Source organism: Chelmon rostratus, chromosome 6 (assembly GCF_017976325.1).
Source record: "Chelmon rostratus isolate fCheRos1 chromosome 6, fCheRos1.pri, whole genome shotgun sequence".
Taxonomy (NCBI): domain Eukaryota; kingdom Metazoa; phylum Chordata; class Actinopteri; order Chaetodontiformes; family Chaetodontidae; genus Chelmon; species Chelmon rostratus.
Window position 1 is genome coordinate 21,337,307 of NC_055663.1, and position 24,267 is coordinate 21,361,573.

At 42.6% G+C, this 24,267-nt stretch overlaps 1 protein-coding gene across 1 annotated transcript in view; it reads right to left on the reverse strand.

The window, feature by feature from the left end:
* Positions 1 to 21,008, reverse strand: part of nell2a (neural EGFL like 2a) — an 80,258-nt gene extending 59,250 nt beyond the window's left edge. Inside the window, exons 1-8 of the mRNA XM_041938684.1 lie at positions 20,957 to 21,008; positions 20,571 to 20,699; positions 10,568 to 10,718; positions 9,035 to 9,208; positions 7,477 to 7,573; positions 4,068 to 4,140; positions 2,766 to 2,848; positions 2,315 to 2,443 (exon numbers count right to left, since the gene is read on the reverse strand). Coding sequence (XP_041794618.1) covers positions 2,315 to 2,443; positions 2,766 to 2,848; positions 4,068 to 4,140; positions 7,477 to 7,573; positions 9,035 to 9,208; positions 10,568 to 10,718; positions 20,571 to 20,699; positions 20,957 to 21,008 — 888 coding nt within the window. The remainder of the gene's footprint in view (positions 1 to 2,314; positions 2,444 to 2,765; positions 2,849 to 4,067; positions 4,141 to 7,476; positions 7,574 to 9,034; positions 9,209 to 10,567; positions 10,719 to 20,570; positions 20,700 to 20,956) is intronic.
* Between the last annotated feature and the right edge of the window lie 3,259 nt (positions 21,009 to 24,267).

Genomic DNA, 24,267 nt, shown 5'->3' on the forward strand with positions numbered 1-24,267 from the left:
TTTCACATAGTAAACTTCATCTGCTGAGAAAGATCACTACAGGCGGTTGAAAGTTAGTAAATGGAGCTTGATTTAGAAAAATAAAAAGGCGCAGGAGTTATATATATATATATATATATATATATACACATATATAAAAGACAAGCTCAAATGTGCCCTCAGTAAATGAAATGAGCAAAGGGCGTTCATTTTCACATGTCTGTCTACTAAGCTACATCATTAGTGGGAAAAAAAATTCAATGCTCAGTATAAAAACAAATAGATGAACGAGTGACCAACAGTTTTGCCAGATCAGGACTCAGCTCTCATTTTAAACTTCACCCTCAGCAAGCCGAATAAGATTTTGAGCAGGAAAACTCATCATTGAGATCTGTCCTACAGTCTAATTTGTGGCATTTTCCAATCATTGCATTCCATCCCTTTGCTGTCCTTGTTGTCCTTCTACTTCACAAAGGCTTGCAAATGTTACTGGCTGCCAAAATGCTATTTGAGGCTGTCTTTGTGAAATCGGTGGTTAAATTAGAATTGGTGGTACAGTGTACTGTCCAACCACGTCACTAACTGGAAAATAACATAACACGATTCAGTCAAGAAAGGTATTCAGACCATTATCGACCCGATTATGGACCTCTGCTACAGCAAGTCTATATAAAACTCCACACACAGCTGCTATGCTAACTTCTTTCATTTGGACTCTCTTCCTCCAAAAGTCAAGACTGTAAAGTCTGAAACTGTCAATGGTGCCAATTTGAGTGTCAAAGTTCACAAAATATTGAACTGAACGGCTGAGTGATTTCAGTGAAATGAATTGATTTCTCCTCTTTAGCATTTAAATTTCACCATTATAAATGCTGGTGTGACAAGGCGTTTGGCCCTGACCTATCCCCCACTCTGTTGCATTTTTAAAATAAGCTGGGGGCGAGGATTGTGGCAGAAATCAAAAATACGCTGAAGATGACAGAAGAATTCTGTTCTGAATCTACTCATAACCTACACTGGATTTCAATGGCAGCCGGTAAATCTAATATATTTAAATTTACCTCCTCTTCTCCGTGCTTGTAATTAACATTTCTTCCGCGGATGAAAGCTCTGCGACAGCAACATCTATGAACCTGATCCACATAATTGATAACATCTTAATGCATGACCTTTGCATTTTAAAGGTCACAGCTAATTGCCACACATAAGGTAAGGAACATATCCCATCTAATTTCTTAATTGCAGCCCAGGAATGGCAACACACCGTTCCCCCCGAATTAAGCGATTTCATTGGATGAGTGGGCAGAACAAATCCCTGATGATAATTATCATCTGTCAGGAGCAATTAGGTGCGGTGCACTGAGAGATATGTGATTTCCAATTTTTTTTTTTTCCGCATGTTGGGCAGTGGTGCGCGAAGGCGTCTCATTGGCTGGTTTGAGAGATTCGGTAGCAGCGAATGAGCTTCATGCTCCAGAGCTGAGAAGACTGACAGGGTTTGAAAACTGTTTGCTGATGTGGTACAAGCCCCAGATCTCCAATCGCTTCTAATTCTCTTTTTGGCAATTATTCACACTTTATGCAGCACAAAGTAGACCCTTGAGAGAATTGAGCATTACTAAGCACTGCTGTTGATGTGTCTAATCCTGAGTACTGTGGAGGTTTTCAATACAGTATCTTTTCTTGGGTAACTGGGGCAACGCTCTTTTATATGAGAAATAATGAGAATACAAGCTGTCGACAGTGGGGCCCCTGCACCCTGCCCACACCCATACACACCCCCACCTTCACACACTTGATGAACAAGGGAGCAAAACAAAAGCCAAGACCTGCAATGGGAGCAATGATCGCGTAAGTGTAGACACATGCACACAGACACACACAAAACACACACGAATACAAAACAACACACAGTGTTACAGACATGATGAAAAATGCATGTTCTCCCTTTCTCCTTCTCCCAGACACACATGTACACACACACACACACACACATCCAGTACATGCACATATACACACTCAAATTCACCCACACATTTAAATACATAGGAAACACACATCAATTTATTTTATTATACACTCACATGCCTGCAAACATGTATGTATGCATGAAAACCAGCACACAATCACATGCAGTGTGACAAGCACATAATTCTAGATTCAGTATGGTCACACACACAAGCACACACACACACACTTAATTAAAATTGAATGCCCTCCCTTGCTCTTTATTACTCCAACATACACACCAATGTACCCAGTGTGTACACTACACAGATATCAGCACGCACACGCGCGCACACACACACACGCATTCTGGTGTGTGAAGCCCCACCGAGCATGTGCAGTTCCTGCAGCCATCTGTCCAGCCCTCGTCCTCCCTGTAGACGACCCCCTTGACGCTGCAGGTTCTCTCACAATAGCAGCCATCCAGCCCATTCATCTTCTCCTCCGCCCTGGACAGCTGCTCGCGCCATCCCCCCGAAAAACAAAAGAAGGAGAAAAGAGTCAGCCTCGTTGTGCGTCTACATTCACATGTAGAAAGCTGAGCTTCAAAAGCAAAGCAACAGCATCACAAAAGTAAGTCATTAGACACAATTAACCCCATTTACACACACATAGTCTGCATCGCAACAGAAAAGACTTCAACAATAGCCAACGTCTAATGTTGATATGTCACTGACCGCCTGTTGCAATGAACGGAAAGACAGCATATTAACATGGATATTTTTGCACAATTTGCTAAAAAATGCCAAATTAAGACATATTACATCACATTGCATTACCTTGCTGGATGTTTTAGCAAGGATATCCTGCAGTTCCATGATTTTCTGCACAAGTCCGTGGAAATCGTTGCAGGTTGGGCATGCTGAGATACAAGAAACAAGACAGCATACTGTCATTTAGTACGAGCAATACAATAACCTGCGAATATGCTTAATTGTGATAATTGCAAATTAAGATGGTTTAGGTACAGATAGAAAGTGTGCACATAATTCTATTAAATAAATCGTGATATGCTGTATGTAATATTGTTTTTTTATGTTTTAATATTAATTTATAGGCTTTCAAGCTCAGTAAAACAAAACTTGGTTAAAAAATTACAGTCTACAACACAAACATTATGTAATTTAACCATATATTTTTTGATTTACTTGCTAACTTACTTGAAGAAATATCAGCAGCAGCTCACTGCAGTTTCTTTACTTTCTATTACTGGAAGAATATTCTGAAGTGCCTTCTCTACGACAGGACCTCATTCACTTTAAAATGCAGTAACCAGTGTCCTCAGGAAGGTATTGGATGCTTAGGGAGGTAAAATCAGTGTGAAAGTAATTTTAAGTCATGAGATGTTTTTGTGTCTTCCTTGTTTGCAGGAGAACTGGACACCACACAACTGGATCGTTAGCATGAGCTGCAGCAGCCACCTTGGTGGAACTGGTGCCGGGTCCAATAACGTAGCATCATAACATCGCAGAAAAAGGCTCTAACTGCACTAGCTGGTAATTTCTGTTAACTGCAGCGCTAAAGTGTCAATTGTCATTCTAATTTATAAGATTTTGCTTTGCTCTTTAACTTCTGCCATATGAGTTCAAACGAAGCTGCAACAAGTTGCATTTTCTCTACTTTATGGTATAAAAACACATTCAACACTTCTACAGGAGATAATGTGGGATTTCTCCTTTTTACGGATTGACTTACTATTTGCAAAACATTTTATTTAGCAAAGTTTTATTGAGGGAAGAAATGTTTTTTAATTGCTAAGCTGTTATAAAGCTGTTTTACTTCAGTGACTACAGAGTCTTTTGAAGAATTTACATAAAAAGCTGTAACACTGTATATTAAGGTGCATATAATCAACATTAACTAGTTGCGTATCAGCATGCGTAGGAAATTGGTGCTTTATAATATGCTGCTAATATGCATGCTACTAAGCAACTAGTTAATGGTAAATATGTCTACTTTATCATAACATGTGACCAAAAAAGCAAATTAGGGCAATCAAGCGGCTAGCAAAATAAGCACCAGAGGAAATTAAATTTAATGAATCACTGAATAAAATGCTAAAAGTAAGAGGCTGAACTCACTTCTGTTCAGATCTGGACACTGTGAGATGTAACCCTGTGGCATCACCAGTATCTCCACGTCCTGCATCACTCCCTGCACAGACACAGACACACACACACATGCACACACAGCACGTTTTTCAGTGAAGGAGCAGAATAACACCTTACAGAAGGCAGTCCGGCAATAAAAAGGAGATGAAGCATGTTAATTTGTACTAAGTGGATAAAGACCCAGAGGGGCGGTGGTATCAAAGTGTGCTTACGGTACATTTTCCACATGAGAAAACATGGAACCCACGTGCACGCAGGACATGCAAACACAAAGCCAACAACCTTGTTTATGAGAGCTTTGGTAACTGCTGCAATAGTAAAACTGAACACAGTGAAAAAGCAGCACATCCGAGTGCAACTGCATCGTTCAGTCTGTGGAATTAGAGACAGAGAGGTTAGTGGCGAGATAATAAGTCTCCTCTGCTCCCATGAATCATCTCATAACCGAACACCAATACGTTTTTAACAATCAATTCAACAATTTAAGTGAACCAATGATGTTGGAGTTTTAGCAGGCAGAGAATTTCAATTTTTCCCTCCAATCTCCTCTGATAAGCATAAACAGGAGACACAGATTCAATTTGATATCATAAGACCCAATTGATAGCTACTTTCATGCTGTGGCCGAACCCCAAACACATACACAGACACACACACACACGTATACACACATACTCACACAGGATACCTGTCGCCATGGTAACCTGGCCCATTTAATTCCTTGAGTGTATGTGTTTCCCTTACAGAAGTGGAGGGGTTCAACTTAGGAGAAATTGTTTTTTAAATTGTCTTGCCACTTCAATTTACCGGCCATAAATTTAAAATCCTGCGGAAATGATTTGCTGATTTTTCATGGCAACGTGCTGAAATGGAAGCAGACTGGAGTCGTGTCTATCAAACTTGAACTGAAACCATAAAACTATACATTCATCTGCAGCCATCGATGTACACATTTGCCATCATGCATCTACTATAAAGGATTTTTTGAAAGTAACAGCATCTTTGGTAATGTGACATATGTTGGAGTGGTTGAGGTTTATTTATAAGAGGGATTTAAATCAGATTTGATTGGCTCACTTAAAAAAAGGTTTAGCTCCTACAGTGTGGTATGTAGCCGAAAAGAGAGAGGGACAATTATCTAGTTATCTAATTAAAAGTTTTCTCCAGCTGACATCCAACCGACTAGCTGATATGCGGATTTATATGATAGGCAGGGTTTAGATAGTCGCCCCTGGTTGCAATTGATCGGATGAATGTACAACACTGATTAAAAATAAAAAATTGACAAAACATAAATAAAAACAGAATGCGATCATTCGCAAACAAAATGTGTTTACCTACAACAGTTTATGAATTGTTCCTGAGCCCATGTATTAACATCCTTTATCCAATCATGTGTTCAAAAAGTGTTGAACCATCCTCCATCCTCACTTGTGAGCGACTGAGCCTTTCCAGGATGCTCCTTTACACTCAATCATGATACTATCACCTGTTACCAATCAACCTGTTTACCTGTGGAATGTTCCAAACAGGTGTTTTTGGATCATCCCACAACTTTCCCAGTCTTTTGTTGCTCCTGTCCCAACTTGTATGAAACGTGTTGCTGCATCAAATTCAAAATAAGCAGATATTTACAAAAATCAATGCAGGTGAGGAAGTCAAACATTGAATATATTGTCTTTGTACTGTTTCCAGTTGAGTATATGTTAAAAAGGATTAGCATGTTGTCACATTTTGTTTTTTTATGTTTTACACAGTGTGCCAACTTTTTTGGAATCAGGACTCTAAGTACATATAAAAAGAATTTTATGTTTTACAGGAAGTAAAATGAATTGATTGATTTACATATCCATGGCATATAACAATAGATAATGAACACAGGGATACAGGGCTAGAAATAAAAAAAATTATTTTTCATTTCAGTGTGTCTTTAAGTAGAGCCTGTGCAGTAATGCAGCACTAACAGAACTAGTTGCTAGACTTTTCTTTGCACCTTCTGGCAACTGAAAAAATGTTAAACTCTCCAAACTGACACTGTTTACTGCAGGATGCACGCGGTAACACGTGGGACGTCGACGGTAGCCCCATCTGTACCGGAAACGCTAGTTTGTGAAATGGTGGCAGAGTGAGTCACTTACTGAACATAACTTATCTACAAAATGCAAAGAATTATGAGAAGAGACAGTATATCCTGCCAGACCGAAAAGCTGAAGAATGAAACCAGGCTGCGAAATAACATCTGATTTGCATGCTTCAACAGTTGCTGTTTCTTGTTGCATTTGGGATTGCCTGAATTAAAAGTAAATTGTTTTCAGTCTTCTAAGTTAGTCTGTAGAACAATTTTGATCAGCATGAAAATCAATTGCGAATGACACTCCTCTGATGAAATTCAAAAACTGTGTCAAGCAAGATAAAATAAATGCAGCTATCTTCCGATGTGTGTGGACTGTAAAGAAGAAATACGTTGAGTTGTGAAGCAGAGAAGCAGATACGCTCATTCTGATTCCAGTCTTTACTATTTCTGTTAAGGATGTGATTTTCTCCTCTTCAGCTGACACCCACGTACAGACATTGACTGTGTGTGTGTGTGTGTACTAATGACACAGTGTGTTTTAGAAGGAGACGTGCCTTCCTAGCAACTAATCAAGGCTTCACAGAGGGGCGAGGAGAGATGCTGCTACGTGACAAGATTAGTGGGTGACCTCCACGGCTTCTTTCATCTACCAATTAACACAGAGGAAATTCGACAGCCTGGACAAAAGCATTAACAAACACAGACGCACACACAGGAACACACATGCGCCATCACCACACCATCAAACACAAAGCCAGTCACCTGCAGACTGATTAAAATGGTTATAGCTGTTGGTAAGCTGACTTTGTGCCCCTACCTGTCTCCCCAGGTGGGAAATTTTAGAGTGTAGTCCAGTCTGGGAGAGGCAATATATGTCTCCCTCTCTGATAAACAAGACTATAGGCTAAGCTTAATGAGCATAGTCCAGAGGCTATTTAATGATTTCTCTCAAATCAGCGTTGTGGGGGTTGCTGAGATAATTGCACTGGGCTTAGCTGCAGACTAAGGGAAAGGGAACAAACAATGACCAAAAAAAAAGGCAATTCTTAGGGTAGGCAGAGCAACCCTCAAATTAAAATGGAAAGCCTTGAGAAATGCATGCAATTAAATCCAACAGCTATCATAAATAAAACCAAACAAGCCAAACAGAGAGGGCGAAGATACAGTCTAAACCGAGGCTGGCGAAAAGCTGGTGCAACAGCTGAGATGCATTACTTGTTCTTGCCGCTCTGAATCATTTATCACGTTTCAGGAAAGGCATCGACATTCATACACTGAGAGGAAAGTTTGGACACCGGTGCCAACCTTGAAGAAGCCATGAGCGGCGTTTCTCTGTCCGAGCCAGAACGAAGCATCCTCCGGTATGTCCATGAAGGGGGCTTCCACCACCCGCTCATAGATCCTGCAAAACAAAAACAGATATAAGTCATATATCTCATATAAGAATCCCTGCGAGTTTGTTCTTTTTATCCCTCACCTGCTTTCACCAGTTTAGAAGAACTGTGCCCCTCTGCACTGGAGGTCTTGCCCTGTTAAATCCTTCTGTTAACTCTTTCCCTGAGGTGGGCATAGATAGCCACATGCTTCCTCCGATGCACACGGTGTTGCCGTCTGCTTCTCTTATTGTGCCAAGGAGGATCCTCGCACGCAAACAGTCACACCCCTTTCATGCAGCAGATGCACGTATGATGGCCAAGTCAAGGTGCGTTCGACCTGCACTGGACCCGTTCATATAAGACAGCTGACTGAGGTTGAGGAGACTCTGCGGTGTAGGTCCATACACGTAACTCGCTGCACCGCATCATTACACTTAATTACACAGAAAAATGACCAAGTAAGTTTCAGTTTCTTCTTCGTCTTTCAGTCCATATGCATGCTCTCTTCTTCTCTCTCTCATTTTGGGGAAGCGGTTAAATGATTTAAACTCTGATATTCTAAAGTTATTTTTTCCATGCCTGATAGAAAGGCCACTCCACCAAAGCCTCCAACCATTACTCCACATTAGAGTAGAGAAGGTGCTGCCTGACGCGAGCTGACTGATTGAGTTTTGACCCGCGTCGCTGTGTCAGTCCGAATGGGACATATAAGACAAGGACGTGATCCCTCAACGGCTTCCCACCAGCAAACACTGACAACTGTGATCAATGATGCCCCTGGTCTACCCAGGTCCTGCACTGCTGCAGCCCTTCTTTTTTGCAACACTGTATGGTGGCTTTAAACCTAAGAGTAAGTCTTTGTGAGTACTGGATAAATGGGCTTCAAACATTTTGAGCAAATGTATAAAATCTAAATTCTGTTTTGTTCCACAATAATTACAGAGCAGGAGTTTTGCATTAAAATGCCCATCTACTGTACAGCAGTGTGGTGTTTACTCCACCACTTTGCAGTTTTTTTTGACCGAGGAGTGAGACATTTTAGAAAAAAGAGACGCTATGTGGCAGCTACAGGTGATCGTTTAAAGTACCGATCTGAAACAGGTGCCCTCTTTTTCCGAATTAAAAATCTGTATAACTCACTGTGTGGAATTCATTGGAATAATGTAAGGTAGCATGCTGTGGCACAAAAGCTGAGTTAAGTGACTGAATCATTGTAGCTGATAGCAGAAACACTGAATTTTCTCATGATATTTACAAAAAACTGACTTTAATGTGGATCAATCATGTCATGGCTGATACCTGATCCACTTTAGATCAGCATCAGTCCATTACATGGGATTATATCTGCAGTTTCAGTTTCAGTGAGTTACAAAACTGGATGTCCTCCCTTGCCATACATCAGTATTCTCCCAAGCTACAACACGTAAGGCGTTAAATTCATGTTTTATTGTCACATCTAATATTTCTATTCATCTCCAGCGTCTTACCTGTTGCAGTCGACGTGTAGAATGACGTGAGAGGCACTGACGGCCACAGACACCTTGTGCCACTGGTCATCAGCCAGGCTGTAAGGGAACACCTCAGTGTGGGCCTGTTGGCCTTTGGTTCGATAGTGAAGACGCACCTCACTGCGCTGGCCACTGCTCTCCAGCTCCAGGAACCTGCATAATAAAAGCACCAGCGACCAAGTTCTCTTGAGGATTTGCGTTCCCCGCGTTGTACAGTTTGTCTTGTTGCGTTTAACTCTGGAACCGAATCCTTATTTCTGTTTGCAGAAAAACCTGCATGCATCACCAAAGCGTCTACACTCGGGGCTCCGCTAAGCACAGTGCTGAGAGATAAACACGTCACTCATTTCCAAGCAGCACGCTCACCTTCCCCAACACCATTTAGCATTTAATCACATCACTAGTCAAACAGAATGGTACTATATGGCTGTTAAGTGCAACGTCAGCAACACACAACAACAGCTCACATGTAGAGGTTCAACTCTTTACATCGGCAAATTATCATTCTCACAGAATCCTCTTCTCCACTCCGCTGAGAGTCACCCAGCACACTGACATTAATGGAAAGAGCTGCAGATACGCACTCATCACCTCTGCCTTTAAAGACCGACTTATTTAAACCAGAGCTATTCCTCGCAGGAAACATTATTCAAAAGAAAAAATAGGCACTCACGCAAGTGTAGCAATGGAATTGATTTATCTGCAAACCAAATCTAATAGATTTACTCTCCCCGAGCCATGCATGCACATTCATCCCGGCTCCATAAACGCACTAGCTAACACTTCTGACGCTGAATTAGTCTTTGCCATGTCTCCAAATGAAACCATGCAGTGCTGCTTTGTTGCATATGAATAGCTGGGAAAGCTAATCAGCAGCGGGGAAAGTCATTAACATCCCCGTGAGCTCTCTTCTCGGGACTGACTTTAATGTACAAACTGTTCAATCAACGCATTATGTGGATTCAGATTGCTGTTCTGATCATCCAACGGCTCAGCTACCACAAACTAATGGAAAACATTAGCATGCTAACTGCGGATAGTGTCTCATCAGTTTTCGATCCACGATTAAGAACTCAGTGTTCGGATCGTTGATGGACTGTGAATAATACGTTGGCATACAGGGTGCTTGGCTTTGTTTACTCGACTGGTGTGTAAGACATCTAAATGCTCATCAAATACAAATATTCAGGTTTCAATCAACATATTACAGACTGCTGATGTGACAACAGAGATTGGTACTAATTTAAAAAAAACAACTGTAATTACGCTTTATCAGTGGGGCGTTATAAATGGCTTTACTGTACTGCGGCTCTGTCTCACACTGCTAAAATATGCATCATAAAATTAATTCCCGAAATATATGTCAGAAATTTGCATGACATTGCATGACAGTGATTTGAAAATGTGATGACCACATATTACATAAAAAATGAGTCACATTTTGAATGAATGGGGTTCCCCTTTTTCTAAATATTAGAAAACCAAACATACTACAATGTGAACTGATCGTACCTGTGCTCTGAATGATGAATGGACAGGATGACCCCAGAGTTGAGGTGATCTTGCTTGAGGGTCACCAGCACAGTAAACTCATTTTTGCCTCTCAGCTTTTGGACCATTTGCTCTGAGACCTCAACAGGAGCCATCACTTCCCTGGAGGATCCTAGAATGAAGACAAAAACATCAGATATTATTCAAATGGCTGCATTTATATAGCCCTTTTATCCAAAGGGCTTTGCAATTTACCTACCCATACACACACACACACACACACAGACGGCAGCCAGCTACCATACGAGGTGCTGCATGGATGAGCCACTCCACCTCCTGAGTAAAAGCAACTATCTTTATTATTATTTCTATTATTTACACCATTAAGAGTCAGACCCTCACGGAGAATGTCTTTTATCTGTCAGAACATGAACATTATGGAAATAAAAACTAGTTATTAGTTAAGAGTATGTATGTTTTATTAATCTTACAAAGACTTTTGCTGAATATTATTACAGCAGGATGATGCAAATGAAAAGCCAAAGTTGTGGCTGTGAATTGCCAAGCAATTAGTTATGAATATGATTATGCAATACTTAAACACATTGCACACATAAAAGCGGATGACGATTGATGATTTGACATGTGTTAAGTCAAATTTACAGAGACTGTGTTACAGATTTTATGCGAATGCACAGAAAATCTTAAATGCTCGCAGACCTGAATTCTTTCCCTGCTTTCACCAGCGGTCTTTCGTTATTTTCAACCCACTCATTTCTGCAATGAGAACACTGACGGGATGACAGCAACTACAGCACTGTTAATGAAAACGAATTGAGTGATGTTAAAATACTGCGGAGTGTATGAAATATGTCAAAATAGTGGAAGCAGTCATGAGGTGAAATGCGGTATTGACATTTTAGAGACACAAAATATTAAACAGGAAAATTTGCTGTACAGAACTGGAGAACCTTCAGTTGGGATTTCGCAGGCCAGATGCTGTAAATATTTGATGCATTCACATAAACGCTTGACGAATTTGAATTCATAAATGAAAAATCAACACGAAACCCCAAAAAGAAATGTTTATAGCTCCAGTGAGTATCTGATATGTTTGACACATTTTACAGTAGTCCAAACTGTGCTACCCACTTCATTTAAACTTCGGGAAGCTGCAAGTCAAACACGCTGCCCAGTGAAGCCGCTCAAATCATTTTACTCAGTTTTGCAAGTTGATTGACCGTTTTGATCTCAGACCTGCTTTGATGAAAGGTTGATGGAACCTCAAGACTTCGTAAAATAATGATGTGATCTTTGTCAAATATCGGCGGGTTAGGAAAACTAGCCAGACACTTTGAAGCATGAGGGGTTTTGAGTGGTCATTCACCTCAAACAAAACTTGACACCATCCACTTAATGCTACCAAACATTGCACCAAACACGTGTTAGCTTGTTGCAGCTATCCCAAAAATTGGATCAACGGATCAAACACTTTCTCCTTGGCTTGGTGTACGACTCAGATATGAGGCCAAGGATTTGGGGAGGAGAAGTGAAAGGCTAATGGCGCTGGTGTGGATGGGAGGCCGTTTTCTGTGTAGTTAGCTCGTACGCTCCTGTTCCCACCAGTGTGCCCCTTCTCTAACTCTACACAGACGTCTATGCTACTTTAATGGAAGCATCAATAAATGATGACGTTTCTCAGAAGCAATCACATCAAAGAGTTCACTTCTAGCTATGGGATGCATGCAAGATGCCGTGGCACACTTAAGCGCTCCAGGAAGCTAGTGTGGCGGCTTTTCCTCAGTGTATTAACGTTACTTCCAGCTGGTGGGAGTAGCCAATTAACACAATGCAATCTGAAAGAAGCAAGCAATGCCATGATGAAGACTGGCGTACAGCAGAGCATGCTGCAGAGAGTAGCATTGTTTTCAGACTTATCTTCTTCTACTTTCTCACCGTGCTAGCGTTAGCCCTTTCCTGATGTAGGCTTTTAAAGGCCACCCAGGACATATTTTGAGACATTTCTGTCATAACAAAAATGCTCACTAGATTCGTCGCCCAGCAGAGGAGACACACAGGGAGCAGTTTCATGCATTTTGCATTGCCAGTGGAGTATCATTCCAGTGTCATTGGCTGAGGTGGGACAGATGGTCCAATGACTGCGACAGGAGTTCTGCCTAGCAATAATCTGCAGCCATCAACAGATCCCACTTAATAACCAAATCCAAATGACCACTGTTCACAATAATCTCAGAAATCATTTCGTTTTTTCATCCACATTACTGAATTGTAATTTAATCCACGATTGGCTGTCTTTTATGTGAGTCATTTTTAATTTGCTCAATTTCCACTTAGAAGCACAGATGAGCTCAGGCCAAACAAGGTTTACAACGCCTATGATAATACGTGCTGGTCAGTCTACAGCCATGTCATGTGTTGAACAGAGAGCGCACTGATATCTTAATCATGAGCAAAATGAGCGCAGTGGGAGCAGGTGTCAGGGCGGGGTCCGTGCTGAAAGAAGGCTGATGAAGCAGGGGGGGGATGGGGAGGACCGAGGAGCCTCTACCACCGGCCTGCTCGGCAGCCACAGGCCTTTGATCTATGTGTGGATGACTCTCATCACCAGCCTTTACACTTTGAGGGGAATGGGGGTGCTGGAAATGGGACTTTGGGGGATTGAAGGGTGGAGGCATCGTTTAAATGGAGCGATGAGATTGGTCTGTGTAGAGCTGCTGTATGAGAAGCACAATGATCTCAACGCTGACGGGCACTCAAACCAAGATTAAGACACTTACAGCAGTAGCGTCTCTGCATTCCTAAAAACATACATGAAAGGGCAGTGGATGAGTTTGCACTGTGATGAGAGGGCCAGCAGTGCCTCCTGCCAAATCACTGTGGCCCTGCTGAGGGGGCCTTTGGTCGATTATCTATTGGCAGGCGCCTGGATGGGGCAGCCACCTGCTCCTAACGACCACTCTGATGTGAGATACTGACACAAAATAGCTTGAAAATGATGATCTAGCGCATTAAAATTCCAATCAGCACATTTTTCAGCACAATAACACAGCTCTTGTCATCTATCCTAGCTGTTTACAGGATGTGAGCACTGCCTGATTGTGAGAAAACTATGTTTTCGAGACGTACAGAGTTTTATCAGCTGACGAGAGATCCCCAAAAGCCTCCGGCTCAATAGCATCCCTAGGAAGCGCAGCTTTGGGCTACAACCTAATCTTACATTGTGCTTTATTGGTTACACTCAGGCCACGATTTCCATCCCTCGGCTTCACTTCTAATCTTAAACTGTCTAATGTGGTCTTATTTTGTCTGACCCCCAGTGCCCACATAGCTGTGATCCCCCACACTCCCATCACTGCATTCTCATGGAGGTACACTGGCAGCCCTGCACAAATCACTTGCTCGCACATTTAGCATTTAGAACAGGTGCCCTGCAGCACAGCTTGAGAGACCAGATTTGCCACAATCCTTTTCTCACACACTGTTTTCATTTCTACCTGTATCTACAGAATGGAGGTTTTTGTACTGGAAAGAGGGAGAGTTTTCCCAGAAAAAAGAAGATACTCTGAAGGACAGGCAGAATAAAACTTTTATGTTTTTATGTTTGGCTTCTAATTTAATTATTTCCCAGAGGAACTTGTGACTAAAAACAGTATTCCTGATAGGAGATGAGCAGATCAGACACTTTTGCATGAGAATAATGAGGGCTTTCATTCTTCGGTCTCTAGTGGATTGCCAGAACAAGATAACACCTCCTACGTCTTCGCAACAACTCAAAATTTTGCAAATAAGCCATCTCTTGACCAGTTAAGAGTGAGCAAGCCATGAGATGCACAAAGAATCTAGATGGGCCAGAATAAACCAGGCAGCAGAGGAAGGGACACAACGCTGGACTAAACCGAGTGAAAACGCACTATTTTGTTATTGCATAATGTTTTCTATTTGAAAAATGACAGAGCATATTTCAAACAACACATTTTATCTGCTGGCCTGAGCAAGGAGAAGGATATGTGTGGGAGGGTTAGGCTAGAGAATATCTCTCCAGAGGGATTAGAGTAATGATAAACTCTCCACCGGCAGCAAACTCCAAACCCTTCATTACTGTCAACACACACGCATATGCGCCCGTGAACACACACACATACACAAACAGGTGTAGACGGCAACTCGAACACACACAGACGCCGTTTCGCAGACATTTTGGCTGGCCAACAGCTCCAAACAAACGTCGAGTCGATACAAAGGGAGAGACGGCCTCAAAAATATGCAGAAATGTGGGCTAACACCAAGACAAACGCATACACACACACATACACACACAGACCCCCCCCCAAAAGCCGCTTGTTACGGCTCCTGAATATTCCACCTCGCTCAGTCAATCTGCATTCGACGGACCGTCTCCCCCCACTGTGTCTCCACTCTCCTGGAACAAATACTAAACCGAGCCAAGGGCACCTCCAGGACTGCTTTGGCCAGCAATTTCTCCCCAATTCTCAGATCACCTCCCCGGTGACCGCCTGTCTGACATTCACACATACACAGAGCTAATGACAGCCTTCCAGCCACCCAACTGTATAACTGCCATGGGAGAGGGGGGGGGGGAATGTCTTTCCCTCCATGGTCATCGACGCTCCTGTGTGGAACCCTGGATCAGAAAGCAGAAAGCAAAACAGACTGACCACAGGGAGTTGGGGATAATGTCAGTCAACAGTTTGGAAAGGTTGGGTAACATTTCGTTGCAGCAATAAAAAAAAAAGGAAACCTACAGCACTCATTGCAGGAAGTGGGATAATCTCACATTTAGATATAAAGCCCCTGTGGACTCGATTATGCCGACTAAGCAAGGCTATCTGACTTAATTCAGGTGATTCACTGGATATTTTGTTTGGTTAATTTTGACCGGATGAAAATGTGATGCCGGCTAAAGATCCACCACACAGAAAAACCTCGAACCATTTTGTCTCTCATTGAGTCGTGAAACAATCACACAGGCCTGCCATGCTGCACAATTATTTCAACATTGACAAGAATTTTCTGATAATGGGTGACAAAATAATTAAGCAGATTGCTGCACTATACTGCCAAGAAAAACGCCATTTGACTCTAGGAAATTCTTGAAACAATGAGCCTCTGCGTTCGTTCCAGCCTCCTGCTTAGGGTCACATTTTCTCAAGTCTGTTTGAATGAAGTACGTACTGCACCTGCCTGTAAGTACATTGAAGGAGTCATGGCTTGCTGGAAACACCCCTCCTGTCTGTACTGTCTTCAAAGAGATGCCTCTCGAAAGCAGTTTTAACACAAGAGATGGGTGGCACGATCCACATTCCTCCTCCTGTGCAAAATTTCAGCTTAAACTAATGTGAGGCCTCTGCAGTCTGAGTTAGACAAACCAGTTGGGTGTTTTCCAAAGTTATACTCACTTTACAATTCCCACTTTGTGTCACTATCCCTCTGCTGCGGCTCGGCAAGGAAACACTGTCTGTGGCAGCACAAAGAGGGAATTTCATACTAAAAAGTCTGTAACTTTGAGGAGAAAAACCCCAACTGATTTGTCTGACTCAGACTGCAGAAGTCTCATATCAGCGTCAGCTAAATTGTGGAGAGAGTTTTTACACAGAACACGGACTGTGGATCTTTTTTTCCCGTCTTCCACTTTCACATTGCATCAGGATGGGACCTCTTTGCAGCCAGTATTGACAGGAAGAACAATTGCAGGAACCAATAACCCTTAAATGAGAGAATGTCAGTATTGTTGTGAAATAAAAAAAAAAAAAAGATATGCAAACCTCACCTTTAAGCTCCTCGTCATCAGGGTGAACAGGGGTCATAACTTCAGGCCCTGTTTGAAGGTTTTTAGATCTTTCTTTAGAATCTTATTTTAAGATATTACCTCAGTTGCATTCATGGAACAACAGCCTCAACCACTTTTAACTGGAGTTTCAAGGGTATTATTGCTTACATCAAGCTGAAAATGCTTAAGTTCAGTTCTACGTGGAAGTCAATCTGCTCGTCAAGGAGAGTAGAACACCAACTGTTGTTTTGGAGGTCTATCGCCTAGTCCACATGGATATTTTTCAAAATGCAGCTTTCACTATGTGTACGCACTTTTAGGTCACTGAAAACAGAGGTTTGGGAAAATTCCTTCCACTGTGAAGATACTCAGAAACTCCATTTGCAGTGTTGAAGTGTGGACTAGGAGTTCTTGGCTACCTCATTTGTTTATATGAGGCAATTTTGTGCAAGAGTTAGGGTTAAATGAATTTAAAAACGCACTACTCTGGCTCTGATGCAGCCGCCTGTGAGTCAAAGTGAAGGTAACAGATATTGCTGAAGCTGCAATAAACATCACATTCTTGTGATCTATTCTTATGATGACACGCAGGCCCAGTTTCCCTGTTACACCAGTGAAGACACCTGGAATCATAGCGTACAGGATTTAACTCAACGGAGGCAAAAGCGATGGCTTTTAAATCAGTTGCTCTTCCCTAACTCAATCATTGTGCTACAGAGTTAAACACAGCACACATCTGTTTTGTCCATTGTCTCTCTGCAACTCTCCATCAAGATTTACGGAATTATTGCTTTGATTGATCCGAGATTCTCATGCTTACTGAACCGTGGGGGGAGGGGATCCATACAGATCGTGGATCAGCATGTTCTGTTACACCACTGCTCGCAAGTCATCCAGTATTATGGACGTTCTTTTAAGTATTTTTAATAGTTTAATGCTAGGTTGTTGTACTAGTTTAAAGAAATCAGGTCTTTTTTGCCCATTTTACCCCATTTTGATTTCCTGCACACGCGCCTTTATTTGCATGATAGTAGCTCAATTCTCTGCATGAGATAATATTTTGCTTCTCTCTAAACGTGGAGTATTTGCAGTGCACATTGCAAGAAGAAATGCAATGAGACAAAAGGCAATACTAAGAATGGGAGATACACCATGTGTTCCATTTGGTATTGGTGGCTCTTGTTTAAAAGCACTTTACAGCATCAATAGAGCTACGCTATGCTAACTTTTTTTTTTCTCTGTGTTAATTACCTTAAAAGGTAGCTTCTCATTTTCCTGAGAGTTACATGAACCTCCTCTATACTGCTGCTTTTTTATATGGATGATTGAATATGGGCTTTGCAGTTGAAGGCCTAAGATGTCCTCCCACCCATTGCATTACATCCTTGTACAGCCCAGCACTCCAATGTATGATACTGTGTGTATACTAGCAGCACCAGTGTGCTAGCAGCTGGCAAGTGCAGCCCCTACAGTGGAAACACACAACTCTCGCTCCTAGTCAAACACTTCTATCTGTTTCACACACACATTAATGCAGGAAAACAAACTCACATTCACACATAGCCCCTCTGTCTTCCTCCCTCTTCCACACACACACACACACACACACACAGCGTTGCTGTATTATAAATGAGCCTCTTCCATCCTGTTACACTTCAGTGTCGCTGCAGTCAGGGACATAATCACCACAACATACACTGAAACACCTCACTGGCAGTGTTCAAACAGTGTGAGCGAGAACATGCTTCTGAGACAGACAGGATTCACACACACACACACACACACACACACACACACACACACACACACACACACACAGACACAATTACAGGGGAGTCTTGCGCTGCAGCTGAAAGGATGCTTCTAGCAATTGTGTTGTTTGCACTTTGAATGAGTTTGGTCCATGTGCTTGTAGCCAGAGAGGGAGAGAGTGCGGGTGTATGTGTGTTGGGGGAAGGGAGTGCTTCTGGGTGTGGCCCCTGTGCTTGTTTATATAGACAGACACAGATATATCTGAGATTAAAAAATTGTGGGGGAAGTGCTAATGATGTGATGACTTTGTGGCGTGGCTGAGTATCACCTGGCGTCAGGACATGAGAAGAGCATAGCCCGGGGGCTTTTCTCCCCCTCTATTATGCCCGTCCCCAAGGTCCAACCTCCCCTAATGCCATGCAATGTAGCGCTGACAGCTACCTTCAAAAGCATCAGCAGGGGTGCGCTAAACAGCAATCCCCCCACTGCTCGCTGCTCTTCTCTTTCTCAGACACAAAAAAAATCACTTTGGCAGACAGACATACAAAGATACAGCGAATGTGAACACAACTGCGCATTCACACACATGCACATATACACAATTCTATACTGTGAATTACCCCGCTGCTTCTCTTTCAGCTCTCAGCAGCTATCCCTCCTCCTGCCTCCACCCAGCACCCAGAGATAACAGCCTTCCCTTCAGGCAGCCAGGCGGTGGAGGGGACAGCCACGGATATGTTCTGCCTGCTATCTAATGAGCGTCGGAATGTCACCGTGGGCCTGTCTGCTGGTCCCAGCCAGCCACGCATCCATACATGTGGAATCAGCACAGTCTATCAAACAGCTGGCAGACAGCTCTGCTGCCTTCTTCTCTCCCTCTTTCTCTTTCAGCCTCTTTCTCCCCATCTACCTCACTCTTTCTGCATCTCCACAGTATGTGCCTCTCCCTGTCTATTTCTGATCACAAACAAGCAGAGGCTTGCCGGTACGCCTCTCCCTGCCTCCCCCTCACCCAACACAGCTGACTTCACGTAGACATCCCAAATGAAGAATGGAGGCGAGCCCTGCCATAAATAACGCGCCGCCGCCGTCTCCGCCTGGGTAACTGAATGTACTTAGCAAAGGTAATGCAAAGAAATAAGAGCGTAATGACGGAGAGGTGCCAGTCGTGGAACAGTCGTGTTTTTCATTTGGTGACAAAAGCAGTGGGAGCTTCTTTCTATAACTGTCTGTGTTTCTCTCATTCTCTCTCTCTTTCTCCAACTCTTTCTTGTAGTCTCTCTCCCCTTCCCTCTCGCTACCTGCCTGGGTAGAGCACTTCTGAGTGTTGTCTACACAGAGGACATCAAATGGCCTGCCTTCACAGAGATGCTGGAGTTGCTGCTCCATGCAGAAGTGCTGCTGTCTCAGCGGCTGTGCACGGAGATTAGAAGATATCAGTGAGGAGGAGGGAAAGGGAAAAATGTCGACAAATGATTGTGGTGTTTCTCTGTCCCAAAACAACATTGTCACTTTGGTACAATATGTGATCCGTGTTGAGATCCTCCTTGTGAAGATTTGAGTGGTGCCACGTCTTTGGTTTCGCCACTGATCTGGGAGCCAAAAGCAATTTCCTCTGCTGCTGCTTTTGGCTGGGTTATGATAGACATCTCCATCCCTGTGATGGGGCCCTGAGCGGTCTCGTAATGAGTGTCTGACGTCAAAAGACAAAGATGTAGCACTGGCAAAACAGTGCCTACAAAAGTCAAGCACGGCCTCGGCTTTGACAACTCCATTGCACAGATCCATTAACTGTACGCCATAGACAACACGCTGCCTTACAGCTGACAACATGGGCATCTGACTCACTCTATTACCCATTCATATTTTGCCTATAAGAAATCTCCAGACTGCTTACACACTCGACAAGATCACCAACGGGTAAATTCAAGCGAGGGGCCCATTCACCCACACCTCCATCAACACAGGGTTTTGTCCCTGCCTAATCTGATTATGCTCAGTCTTTCTATGATTCTTAGCGTGATCCACCCGTCTCTCCCCCTGTGCTCGCCCTGCTAACCCCTCTCCTTCACGGGGACCTATTGTTCAGGCAGGTGGCAGTCTGAGGGCCCCCGAGCTAAGTCCCGCTATGGAGGAAAGCTGCAAATCCACTGTATGCTGCCGCTGACAGTCTCTTACAGCTGTGGTATGGACAGAGAGAATCATATGCAGGAATATGGGCGACGGTATTATTAGATGATCTGACATTTTCACAAAAAGGTTCACATCAGGCATCTCAGTGGAGGAGCTTATCTGTGGATTACTGGGCTGCATCCTGTCAGCCTTACAAGTTGTTTAAACAAAATGTTAAAAGGACAGCAGTGTTTAGCACAATCCCTTCTCATTAAGAGCAGTTTGGTCAGCATGGCTTCACATTTTATCGTCCATCGTAGACAAAAATACAAGGAGTGTGTGTTTCTGTACCTTGGAAGTGGAAAGCTCTAGACTCGCTGTGGAAGCCCTGGACCTGAGTAACTCCATCAAAGCCTTCTCCAAGCGTTAGTTCATCAAACACGCTGATGCGCAGGGCAGGGTCAACCCCGAAACCTGCAACTAATTTGCAAACACAAAAACAAGATTGTCATTGTTAATGGCAGGCAAGGACACCTGTGATGCTATAAAAAATACTGCTGGTGTCAGGGGAGAGATAGGGGGTTACTGTGATGAGTGCAAGCTGCTAAATCAAGTGGGTCTGCTTATATCTGAGAAGTCTTGGTGGGAAATTATCCAAAGCAACACATATTCAGTCTGATTGTACATGCTACATGTTGCAAGAGAGGGTTACTGTCAGTGACAGCCGTGCGTCCTACCTGGGGAGGCGCAAAATATGCCGAGAACCAGAAATAGCTGTAATAATCCCATGGTGAATGTATAAAAAAAATTAGTCCATGTTTTGTCCACTTCCGAGAGACAGTATTGTTCAATCGCACGCGAATGATGTATCACCCTCGCGCAGGAGGCTATTACCAATCCCAAATGCTGAGCGGAGGCATCATCACAACTTTGGATGCCCGATGATGCAAAAAGCAAATCCGCATAGAAGGAGGGGGGAAAAAACGTAACAGAGTGCAAATTATTCCATGTAACGCAAGGTCTACTCCATCAGCACCATCCGCGGCACAGGTGGGTGACGGAGGGCGCACAAAGCGAGCTGCCGCTGCCTCACCAGCCGAACAGACGCTCCTACAGCAGCGTGAGTGAGAGCTGCGTCCGCTGAAGGAGGAGAGAGGAGGAGAGAGGAGAGAGGTGGAGGGGGAGGAGGAAGAAAACCTGTCGAGGAGTGCGAGAGAGAGAGAGAGAGAGAGAGAGAGAGAGAGAGAAAGAGGAGCAATGAAGCCCCCTTGTGGCCGACAAGAGAAAACACTTGATGAATCCAAAATAAGCTCCTGGTATTGATTGGAACCACGCCTGCTGTCGAGAGGAAAATGTCTGCAGTTCAACTAAACATAATTTGGTATTGGTCGGAAAATTCCGTAAAAATTACTTCAAGTTTCCTGGAAATAACTATGCATTTTGGCAAAAGTATAAGTAATTAAGTGTCCACTTCATTCCAGTGCTGAGCTTGTGTACAGTGCTCAGCAGGTAAGAAGACCATCCAAAAGCATGCCGATTGCCTATAGGAAAGCATATAATCCGACATATGATGAATTAAGTTTCCAATCATAAATTAGTGATGAGAAATATCTACTTGTGTTTAAATGAAGTGTTCTTTCAATGGAATTTCATGAAAAATCAACAATTTCAGACAACTTCTCTAACAATAACAGTTTGTTTTTCATTATAATTAGTATCAAATTACAGTTATTTCCAGGAACATTTAAAAATATATATATTAGGAAGCTATTGGGAAAGACGGGACCTAAAAAAATAAAGCCTTATCATAATTGTATGATATTTAAATGAACTTTCTCTGAAGTCTGAAGCATGTGTTGATGGCATATTATTCATGATTGCATTTAAAGTTAAAGTTAAATTTAGAATGATTGAACATTTCATTCACAAAGCAGATGTTTTGATGTCTTGGCAGGTAAGCCACAGGTGTAATTAATAACATTATTTGTGGCTGCATCACAAGCCTGCTGGTTCATTGGCATTGCTAACTGAACAAAGTGGCAAATGCTGGCTTGCTCATGTAGGCCTCTCTTAAAATTGCAAAATGTTATGTCCATAATGTTAAATTAGCATGAAAAAATCAAATAACATCAGTAACATAGCTGATTCTATAATTCCCTCTCAGTTTGAACATGCTTATCAGTTCTGAGAAAAACCCATATGTCCCAATTTGTTTGCCTTTATTTGCCATTTATGTAAATGACTTACCCCCAAAAAATCCAATCTGGGCATATTGATTGATGGTATGAGCTTCAGTATTTTGCAATATGCTGATACTGACAGAGATGAATTTACAACACATTTTAAATATTAGCTATGAGCTCATGGAGACATGCTTTAAACACTGAAAAAACAGATCGTACATTTTAGAAAGCAATGTGAAGAGCAGAGCAACCACATGTTTCAGTTTGAGTAGGTTTTGTTGTTAATGAAAATACAAGCTTTACAGTGGGGAGAAAAGTAATGGCAGTGTCAGGAGGAATAGTGTCAGATTCTGCGATGAATAAAATGAGATTGTGTCCTGACCTTGGCTTTTTTTGGCGTTTTCTAAACTTTATGATTCAATGGTAGACTCACTTTTATTTTATGCTGCAGTAGTGGCTTTAAAGGATGCCCCTGACATTAATGCTGTCCTGAGCAGTGAGGCGCTTTCTCGGGGCGCATAAATATACTGCTAAGTGGGCTATTGAAGCTGACATTGGATGGGAGTCATGTCTTGTAAAGCAGAGATGTGAATTGTTCGGACAGTGGAACAGTGGAACCACCTTGTCCAGCTGCCAGAGGAGAGGATGATCAAAAAGATCTTTAACTGAGATAGAGCACAGGATGATCGTTGGTCAAGAGAGGTCGCTGCAGTATTTCCTCTGTGTGACTTATATTTTAGTTTCAGAAGTAGTTTGCAGAAATGCAAATATAGTCAAAAACTACTCAGGATCCATAAAGAACAATGTACGTAGGGGATTTGGAAAAGACCAAAGCTCAGACACCATGTTTAAATCAAAGAAGAGTCACACACAGAACCATACATGAAACTTAATTCACACAGAGGGCCATTAAGAACTAGCATCCTATTGCTGACAACTGAGGAAGACAGACACAAAGGTATTCCTGAAGAGCAGCATGTATGTGTTCTTTGTGATCTCGGTGTTGTTGAGGATGACTCAAATATTGTGTCCAGGGACTTGAGGAATCATCAATTAAAGAACCTCATTTGTTTCGGTTGTCTGAAGGTAAAATATTGAGTCACGTCTAATTAGGAGATTTTTGTCTTGGCAAGATTTATAGCAAAAGTATGGCAACCAAGACAGAGAACACTATCCAGTATAATAGGCAGCACGTCCACACCAGGAAAACAGCCCAAGAAAGTCGTCTGCGCAAGTGGGTGATTACTACCCATTTTTATGTTTGTTAGGCCCAAGAGACAGTTTAATCTGGCATGCAAAGCAATCAGCAACACAGAATTACAAAAAAAAATCCAGAGACAGCAATCATTTTTTCAGCGATAAAAGAAAATGACATAAAATAGTAGACACCTCCTTCCAATTGGTCCCTGAACGCAACACGCTTGTGTCAATGCATCATGGCGACTGTCAAGAAAAAAAAACAGAAACGGAGTGTTGCGTTTCCAAAGAGATGAACAAGTGATGAAAAAGGCTAATCTCAAGAGCCATTACAGCTGAAAAGATGCTAAACTGGATGAGCTGCGGGACAGTCGTGCTCAGAAAGTTAACGCTCTGCAGAGTTTGGTGCCCAACAAGCAGCTTTCACAAGACCACATTCTGACAGAGACAGCGTTCTGCAGGCAGCACTGTGGTGAGCGAGCTAACAGCTAAGAAGCTGAAACCTCATTCAGAAGGAGAATTTGTGAAGGAGAGCCTTGTTGCTGCTGGAGCTGCTAGCACCGGACAAAGTAAAATGGTTCTAAAGTGCCAGTTTGTCTGGAATAATGAAGCTAGATGAGAGCTGAGATGAAGCTAAACCATGATGTAGAAACTCAGTGATAGCAAGC